The sequence below is a fragment of the Elephas maximus genome, chromosome 3, assembly GCF_024166365.1.
Source record: "Elephas maximus indicus isolate mEleMax1 chromosome 3, mEleMax1 primary haplotype, whole genome shotgun sequence".
Classification (NCBI taxonomy): Eukaryota; Metazoa; Chordata; class Mammalia; order Proboscidea; family Elephantidae; genus Elephas; species Elephas maximus.
In genome coordinates this window covers 74,326,173-74,335,956 of record NC_064821.1, presented here as the reverse complement: position 1 = coordinate 74,335,956, position 9,784 = coordinate 74,326,173, and the positions used below count along the sequence as shown (strand labels likewise).

Here is a 9,784-nt window from a genome sequence, read left to right as displayed (position 1 = left end):
CCCTGGCACTGGAACAAATCGAAACAGATAAACGCTTGGAGGTGGGCTCTGTTGCGATCCCGGCCCTTTCCGTAAGGCTCCCGGCTAACGGCACCGCCCAGTGGTCGGAGCGGGGCCTATCGAAGGGGCGAAGTCAGAGCCTCAGACTTCCGAGATGGCAAAGCAAAGGCAGTAAGAAATGAGAGGGTGCTCGCTTTGGGAGCACATACACTAAAATTGAAACGATACAGAGAAGATTAGCATGGCCCCTACTCCAGGATGACGCGCAAATTCGTGAAGCGGTCCATGTTTTTAATCGTAGCGGTTAAGTGCTATGGCTGCTAACCAAAAGGTCAGCAGTTCAAATCCACCAGGCGCTCCTTGGAAACCTTATGGGGCGGTTCTACTCTTCTGACCTATAGGGTCACGATGAGTCGGAGGCGACTCTACGGCAACGGGTTTGGGTTTTGTTTTTGTTTTTTTGGTTAGTAGAGAATGTCTGCTTGAGTGTTGCGCTCTTTCAAGATCTACCTATATGAGTCGGAATCGACTCGACGGCAACGGGTATCTATATGAAATCAAATTGACAACATCAACTCAAAAGATTTGACAGGAAACTTAGGGGACAGTCAGTTTATGCTCATGAGGGAAGAACAACTCAGAAAAGGAGGGTGAGAATTGTTGCACAACTGGAAGAATTTAATGTCACTGAATCGTAGATGTAGAAACTGTTGAATTGGTGTATGTTCTGCTGTGTATATTCTTAACAACAACAAAATTTAAAAAGGGAGAAAGAAGAAAGATGAGGAGTGACTAGACTACTGGCCAGTTGGACAGTTGTAAGTTCAATTTCAAGCTCACCTCTAAGCTGAGTGATTTGGGGTGAATTCTGAACCTCCCTTTGTTCACTTGTAAAATGATAATGATAGCATCCATGTCACCAGGTTCTTGTGAGGCTTAAATGAGATAATACACCTCAAATGATTACCTCCGTGCTAGGTCCTAATAATGCACCCAGAATGTTAGCTATTATTATGTAAATCTGTTAGTACAGAGTTTGGCACTTAGTGGGTGTTGAAAGAATGTTAATCATTGTTACAGAACAGTCAATATAAATGCTTTGTACCATTTAAAATCCTTTAGGATCTGAGCAATCTAATATGGGGTTGAGAATGTGGGTTTTGTAGTAAAACATGGATCCAAATCTTAACCTAACTACTTCCTAGCTGTGTGAGCATGAAGAAATTACTGCACCTCTTTTGTCCTTGGCTTTTTCATCTGTGAAATGTAGGTAATATAATAGACCCTACCTTGTAGAATGTTGTGAAGATCGAATGAGATAATACAGGTGAAGCATAATCTTTGGAGCCAAACTGCTTTGGTCTGAAACTTCTTACTTTCAAATGCAGGATGCAGACCTTGCCACTCACTAGTTGTGAACCCTTGGGCAAATGACATAACCTCTTTTTGCCTCAGTGCCCTTGTCTGTAAAATGGGAATAATAATGATGACGTCTACCTGATAATATTGTTGGGAGGATTAAAAGTATGTAAAGAGCTTGGCACATGTCTGGCACAGAGAAAGAATTTAGTAATCATTAGCTATGATTATTTTGGGTGATCTACTTCTAAAATATCACAGCCATTGGAAACTCAGTGGAGTGCAGTTCTACTCTGAAACACATCGGATCTCCATGAGTCTGAATCTACTTAACAGAAACTGGTTAGCATATGGTAAGTGCTCAGTACATGTTAACCGGTGTTAAAATTAGGGGAATTCCATATCTTAGTCTTAAAGGCCCAGTTCAAATTCCTTCTTCTCTGTGAAACACCTTCTGACTTATAATAACTTCCGTGATTTTGCTCAGTAAGTGCAATAGCAACATATAACCACTTCTTGTTATCGAAGTGCCATACAGTCCTATGAGGTTGGTATTATTATCCACAGCTTGCAAGAGGAAATAGCCAGTCAGTCCCAGGGCTGGGATTTGAAACCCTGGGCATGTGACTCCAAAGATCTCAGCCCCACGCTACAGGTGGAAAAGGTCAGAGAGCCAGGGATGAAGGATGCAGTATGACAGTATGGAGGACAGGGAGGGCTGGAAATCAGGGCAAGAAGATATTTGAGGAAGTGTCAGGACCTGAAGCTGGAAAGGCTGCTTTGCAGGGTTAGGTAAGGACATCCACTCCAGGATTATCTGCCCTGAAGAGGCAGAATGGCGGCAAGAGTGCACAGAGAGAGAAGGATACCATTAGGACACAAGAGGGCGCCCCTCACCCTAAATCCAGCCTGGAGTTGTTCTATGGTTTCCCTTGGTCTTTGTCCTTGCATTTTACAGACGAGTAAACTAAGTTCCCAAGAGGCCAAGTGCTCTGTCCAGCATCATAGAGAAATAAGTGACAGAGCCTGAACCAGACCCCGGTTCTCTCTGGTTTAGCATCCACCAGGATTTTATTTGCAAGCGTCCTGTCCCCAATTTTCTATAGAGACCCTTTCCAAGCTGGGTCAGCCTTAGGCTTTAAGGATGCAGAGGTGAATCAAACCTGGTCCCTGCTGCCAGGGCTTGATCTCCAAACTTCTGTGCTTAAGCATCCCAGCAAGTAAAACATGTTTGAGCACATGTTCCCAGTACACATGTATTTATTTACTCATAAATTACATACATGAATAAAAAGAGGCAACTTTTTTTTAGTAGTTCTGGACAATTCATTTAGGTATCTAACATATCTCTATTATTAAGTATTTATTATTTAACTTTGGGGGGAAAAAGAACCAATACTCTTTTTTTTTTTTTTTTTTGCCTCTGTATTTTTATTTATTTACTTTTATTCTGCTATGGAGTCTACTGGTGGCGCAGTGGTTAAGCATTTGGCTGCTGACCAAAAGGTTGGCAGTTCAAATCCACCATCTCCTTCTCTGTCCTACAGGGTGGTTTTGAGTTGGAATTGACTCGATGGCAATGGGTTTGGTTTGGTGGTTTTATTGTGCCTTAGGTGAAGCTTTACAAGCAAATTAATTTCTCATTAAACAATTGAGACATATTGTTTCATGACATTGGTTGCCAATCCTGTGATGTGATCTTTGGCTGAAGGGTGACCCTCAGGAGTGACTTCAGTACTGAGTTAAAAAGGTGTCCAGGGGCCGTATTCGCAGGGTTTCTTCAGCCTCCATCAGACCAGTAAGTCTGGTCTTTTTTTGTGAGTTTGAATTTTGTTCTACATTTTTCTCCAGTTCTGTCTGGTACCCTCTAACAATAGCTAACTTTTATTGAACATTTACAGTGCATTATGTCATGTTTCCAGTGCTTTATACATATTAACTCATTTAATTCTCAGCAAAAGTCTTTGAGGGAGGGTATAATACTAGTACAGAAGAGGAAATAGGTATAGAGAGGTTAAGTAATGTGCCAAAGACATATGGCTAAAAAGCAGGCAGACCAGCTCTGGAGTAAGGTGAGATAAAATAAAAATAAACAGAAGTTATAACATTTTTTTCCTAAACCCCAGTGGATCATCTTGTGCACCCTACTTTGGAAACCATTGCGCCAAGGGCTTCCAGACCTATGAGAGGAACAGTATAGTGTGATCAGTACTCTGAGAAAAGGAAGTACAGGACGCAAGTTGTGGGAGCTCAGGCAGCAGCGTACCCAGTCTGGGAGACTAGGGAAGACTTCCGGCGATATGTCTGAGCCGAATGTTAAAGGACTCATTGGAGGTCCCCAGAGGAAGGGGTGTTCTTGGGAGAAGGAGCAGCAAGTGCAAAGGCCCCAAGGTAAAAAATTTTTTTAAACGCCATACTGGGAGCTACAAGTAGTTTAGCATGGCTAGAGTGCGAAGTGCCAAGGGGGGTGGGTTCCTCCTCCCAGTGTTGTTGTAAGGATCAAACAAGATGATAGATGTAACATGCCTTTATGTTTTTATGGAGGGAACAGGCAATCAGTCTGCTACCACCTGGGCAGAGTCTCAGCTGCTCAGCTTTTTGATCCTCAGCTGTCAATCCCTTCTATAACCTAGGTCGCAAAAGGAGTCCCTCTACCCTGTGAAGATCTGATCAAACTTGGCCTGGACTTCATCCCACATTTTAGGACTATTCAGAGCCCTTTCTTCTCCTTTACACTTTCCATGAATTCCAATCTTATTTCCTTGGGCTTCAGTTCCTGTGACTCTAGAACCTTAGCTTTCTGCCTCGTGTGGATTTCTATTAAAAAAATAAAAATCCAATCGAGTTGAGCATTTCATGGTCTCAGTAAATTTACGGACAATTTGGAAATCTGGAGATCACATCACATGCCACGTAGCCACTGTACCATCTCCCAAATGTTCTCATTCACCCTCCAGAGCCTTCACAAAGCCTGTGTTCCCAACCTTTGACCCTCCCTGCACAAGCAGCACCCTACCACCCACCAGGAGCTGAGTTCAGTCTCACACCCCCACATATGCCCACTGTCTCTCTGCCAAGCTGGCTTGCTTTTATCTACCTCCACCTCCCTCACCTGTGCACCTACTCTACCATTACCCGGGCTGCCCCAGCCTCCTCCCCAGCCAAGCCCAGAAGTCATCCTTTCTTTCATCTTCCCTGGGCCACATGTGATAGTCTCCTCGGCGGAGCAGCCAGGCTAGCCTGTGGTAGCGGGGGAGCTGGTGGCGGGAGATAGGCTCCAGGAAGACCAGTAGCAGCGCTGGTAGGTAGGGGGCAGCCAGCAGGAGGGATGTGGCCAGGCGGAGTTCCAGGAGGCAGCGAGGTGTGCACAGGGCCTGTTGACTCAGCACACAAATTGTGATCCGGCTGCCCACCATGCTGTCTGCCACATTGTCTGCCACGTCCTTGCCTGGCTCAAAATCCCGCTCAGGGAGGCAGACACGCAGGCCCCAGCCAGCCGGAGGGCAGCCCTCCAGAGCAGGCAGCAGCTCCCGCACCACCCAGCCCTGGTCTTGCCTGCAGTGGGACACGAACACGTCGTAAAGGAATCTCTTGCCCTCACTCCTCTGACCCCTCAGACCCTGGAGCCAAGCTCTGAACAAAGCCTTGAGATAGACGATCCAGTTCCTGGCCGCTTGTAGGAAGGCCAAGGAGATCAGCAGAAGCAGCAGAACAGAGCTGCCCAAAAAAAGCTCTAGCCCCAAAGTCTGGGGGCAGTGGCTCCAGAGAAAAGGGAAAAGAGGTCTGTTGGAGTGGCCCCCAGCTTCTGGCTGGCACAGCTGGTGTGTTGTTATGTGCACGTATGTTCTAGGGGACCGCGCAAGCCAGGGCCCCACCCAGGCATTGGCACACTGGCAAGCCAAGGACGATGTCAGAAAATACATGTACTGGGGCATCTGGGGGCTATGCTCCTGGAGGCTGCCATCCAGCACAAGGCCATTCTCCCAGCCCAGCACTAAGATCTGGAGACTGCGCAGGCCTTGGAAAGCAGCAGCGGACAGTGTCTCCAGCCCCGTGTGTTCCAGCTGCAGCACCTCCAGCATCGGCAGTTCACCCACCAGCTCCTCAAGCCGCACTGGGCGTGGCCGGGCTCGGGACTGCAGAAGCTGCAGCTTCAGCTCCCTCAGGCTGGGCAGCCCTGTGATGCAGCAGGGTCTGAGGTTGTGCCCGTCCCCCTTCACATTCAGCTGCTTGAGCCCGGGGAGCTGCCAGAGGAAGAAATGGGAGGTGTCCTGCGAGCAGAGGGCCTCCAAGCTATTGCCAAGCAGGGAGAGTTGATGAAGGGCAGGGAAAATCTTGGAGATATTTTGGACCCCTAGCTGTAGTCCCCAGCCTTTTAGGGTCAGAGTCTGTAAGACTGGAAAGACATCAGTAACGAGCTTCCAAGGCTTCATGCCTGAGACTGCATGAAGCTCCAAGCTGGCCAGCCCCACAGGCAAGGACAACATTCTGGGAGGCCCAGAGAGAAGCCTCAGTCTCAAGTTGTTCAACCTCTCTGGGCCCCAGAAGTCCCAGGCTGAGCTCAGCACCATCTGGGTGTCTAGCAGGTTTAGGGTGGTCAGTGCAGGTAGCGATCCCAGCCAGCCCTTGCCCAGGGCTGCCAGTGGATTCCGACTCAAGTCCAATGTCTGCAGCCTCCTCAGGCCCTGGAACACCTGGCCATCCAGGTGAAACAGCTGGTTTCCCTGAAGTAGCAGTTCCCGCAGGTGGGGCAAGCAGGAGAAGGTGTCTGGGAACATGGTATACAGCCCATTGTTAGACAGATCCAAGGCCCACAGTCCTGACTCAGCCCCTGTCCCATTCATGCACAGCATGGCAATCTGCTGTTGGTTGATTGTGAGCTTTAATCTCTGAAGACTGGGCATGGCGGCCAGGAAGCCTGGTGGCAGGTCAATCAGACGACTGCTCTTAAGATCCAAGCTCTTCAGGCTGTGGCAGGAAGCCAGAGCCTCGGGAGCTATGCGCCCTATCTGAGTGAGTCCCAAGTGCAGCTCTTGCAGCCCAAAGTGAGCAATTACCCCGACAGGCAGTTGAGCCATGCCAGTTTTCTTCGCAGACAGGGCATCCAGCCTCTGTAGTCCCAGTTCAGCCACAGCAGCTACCTCCGTATTTGTGTGATCCAGATGCAGAGTCCTCAGCTGGAGGCCTGGGAGGGCTCCAGGGCTTGTTATGTTCAGCCGCTTGTTGAATGACAAGTCCAATGTGTCCAGGGCCCAGGCATCCCCAGAGGAGGAGGCCAGCACCAGGTCTGGGAAAATGTCGGCCAGAACCCCCACATCCTGCAGGCAGCTGTGTGTCACAGCCAGCCGTTGTAGACCGGGAGGCAGCCGGACACCCAAGCTTCCGTCCAAGCAGGGACCCGAGAAAGTAAGGTACTGGAGGGAGCTCAAGTTGCCAAAGGCATCAGGGGGTAAATAGAGAAAATCCGTGTGGCGGCCTAGGAAGGTGAGCCGCCGCAGCTGCTCCAAGCCCCGGAGGGCTCCTGGCAGGAGCTGGGTGAAATGCAGATTCAGCCCCAGGACCTTGAGCCCAGGGAAGTGGGAGAAGGCATCCGGGGGCAGGACAGAAATGGAACCAGAGAGACAGAGCCCCTCCACACTCGGTGGCACAGTCTCCAAGACCTGTGTCAGGTTTGTCACTGAGGAGCATGAGGCAAAGAGGGACAGGCTGGTGTCCAAGTGGCACAGCAGGGTGTATCGGGAGACCAGAGGCAGCTGAGAGCCTTCGGTCACTAGGCAATTGACAACAGTCCAGGCTGTGATCAAAGGAAGGGACAGGAGCAGACCAAGCAGCAGCAAGTGTTTGCCCATCTCGGCACCAAGCCTGGTCCACAGAGAGGCAGAATCAGAACCCCGCTCTCTGCTCCCCTCCCTGTTTGGAGAGCAACACAATACTCACAGCAGTGACGGGATACACAGCTCCAAGTATGCCTGCAGAGTCTGGAAGCAGCGTGAGAGGGCCACAATGCTCCCAAGCTTTAGAACTGCTAAAGAACTTAAGGGCAGGGTGAGGCCAGACTAGGAGATGCTTATACCTGAGGACGCAGGGGTTAGGGAAAGGAGGAAGTACACTAGTGGTGAGAGGTCTCACTTCTCTATAGTGAGGAAGCAAGCAGCATTTTTGAGCACGACAAGATTTGCGACTAGAGATCTAGGATCCCACTCTGCCATTTTCGAGGGCAGTGCGCTTCACCTTTCTGAGCCTCAGTTTCTTCATCTGTAAAATGAGCGTATTAATGCCTGCTTCACAGGATTGCTACCAATTATACATGGGTGGCAGAATGAGGTTTCTTTCCTAATCACCCCTTTTACTATTTCCTCCTCTTACTCCTAATAGAAAAAAGGTCATTGGTAAATCAGGATTAAAAAGCAGATGTTTTGTTATATAAAATAATACATTGAAACGATGCCATCATGGATATCTTGAAATGTTCCACGCTGAACATTCCAAAAGGCCCAAACCTCATCTGAGAGGACTGTAGGGATCTATTCATGCCCTTTCAGTATGGAGCAAGGAGGGAAGGTCTTCATGGCTTTGACCTTGACATGCACTACCAAGATGGAGCCAGGACTGCAAGAGAGAGCAGAAAGATAAAATGCCATTAGCTTTCAGCTGGAGACGTGAGCTGAGTAGTTAGGATATGAGTTTGTACAGTGTTTGAGTTTGTACAGAAGCAACCATCCCACCTCATGGTCCTTGAAGTCTCTGTACTCTTCATACTGCTGTTTAACAAGGACCACTTAGCATCTCAGAGCCATCAATGGGAACTTCATTCCAGGTGACGAGCAATTTTAATTCGACTCTTTTACCATAATGGGCAGTTCTACTCTGTCTTATAGGGTCGCTATGAGTTGGAATCGACTCGATGCCACTGGGTTTGTTTTACCATGGTGCGCCGGATCTGTCAGCTTCCTGTTACTTAAAGCTGGGTTTGCACTGCCCTTCGTCCCAACAGGTCCAAATAACCAAGCCTCAGATTCCCCCTCTTTTCCTGGGGCCTGTTTTCTATGACCATTCCTTGTGCAAATTTCTGCATCAGTTAGGGTTCAATTATATGCAACAGAAAATGACTCTGATTAAAGCAGAAAAGGAATTTATGAAAAGGATTTATGGTGGCTGATGGAATCTTCAGGAGGGCTTGAGAACCAGACCCGGTAGCAACACAGCCAGAAACAAGACCCCAAATCATGCTACAGAATTGATCCAGTGAGGACACCATTTCCACTGCTGCTGCTGTGGCTACCTTGCACTGCCAATCCCTCAGAAGCTGGATGCAGGAGCTGCAACTAGACAGGAAACCAGGTGTCGCTCTTTGCTCCTCCCCTTTCCCATTATCAGAAAGAGAGTCTGCTTGTTTCCAGCTTTGTATTGTCCCACTACCTTATGATTCAAAGTCAAGGGTGGGGGCATCTGATTGGGAAAAACCAGTCCATGGGCCTGCATGACAGCTCAAAGAAGGTTGAGAAAGCAAGCCTCTTCATTTTCATCTTCTCTGGTGAGAAGCAGGCTTCACCTTCTATGGAGAGTGAACCCCTTCCCCCACCTCCCCTCCACCAAAAAAAAAGACGCATAGAAGAGGACTGGAATGCTGGACGTATGAAAAGATGATAACTACCTACTACCCTATATGAAACTTTACTAAAGTCATACTATGTGCCTAGAACTGTACGGCTAGGGGAAAATGCTTTAACCCATTCCTGATGTTTTCTTTCACATAATGGAACCTCCATTGGTATAACTCTCCTGGTTTGCCTTCACTCCTTCATTCCTCCTCAAGGAGGAAGTGGGACTTACATTATTGGTGAGTTGGGGAGGGGAAGTGAGCATGTGTAGCTCTGTGTCTTCCTCTTTCCTTTCCCTTTGGGAGTCAACGTTTTAATCCACTCTTTCGTGCTCCAAGTTTTGTAAAGGCAGACTTTAAATGGGGAAAATATCCCCTGCACTGTCTATAACTGGATGGAAAAAAAAACTAATTCTGGAGCTCACTATTAGGAAGTCCATATGACTGTAGCTCTAAACCAGATCCTTCAATATCAGATTTATCAGTTTATTCTTTGGCATATTTCTCAATTGGTTTGCAAATCGAGATGGAAAAGTAGCTTCTTCAACCACAAACATTTATTAGCATTACACAGGTAAGTGTGACATAACCTCTTCCCCTGGGAGCTCACAGTCTAGTGCTGGGAGAAGACAGAAAACAGTTATAACACAGTAGGATGCCTCTGTCCATGTCTGACTGTATCACTCCCCGTGACATAATCTAGAGCATTTAGGTAAAGAATGAAGAATTGTAGACTTCACCTTTTTGATGACTGGCCACCTGGTTTCTGCTTGTTTAAAAGTGAAAAGAATGGGATTTACAATGGGACATGTTATGCTCAAACCC

At 48.0% G+C, this 9,784-nt stretch overlaps 1 protein-coding gene and 1 non-coding gene across 2 annotated transcripts; one reads left to right on the top strand and one right to left on the bottom strand.

Annotated features, from left to right (window-relative positions):
• Positions 1 to 186: 186 nt before the first annotated feature.
• Positions 187 to 293, top strand: LOC126074109 (U6 spliceosomal RNA). The gene has a single exon (XR_007516917.1). It is a non-coding gene; the product is annotated as a U6 spliceosomal RNA (small nuclear RNA).
• Positions 294 to 4,424: 4,131 nt separating this feature from the next.
• On the bottom strand, positions 4,425 to 7,286 carry LOC126071696 (toll-like receptor 12). The gene has a single exon (XM_049875922.1). The coding sequence runs from the start codon at positions 7,206 to 7,208 to the stop codon at positions 4,491 to 4,493; it is 2,718 nt and encodes a 905-aa protein (XP_049731879.1). The 5' UTR covers positions 7,209 to 7,286; the 3' UTR covers positions 4,425 to 4,490.
• Between the last annotated feature and the right edge of the window lie 2,498 nt (positions 7,287 to 9,784).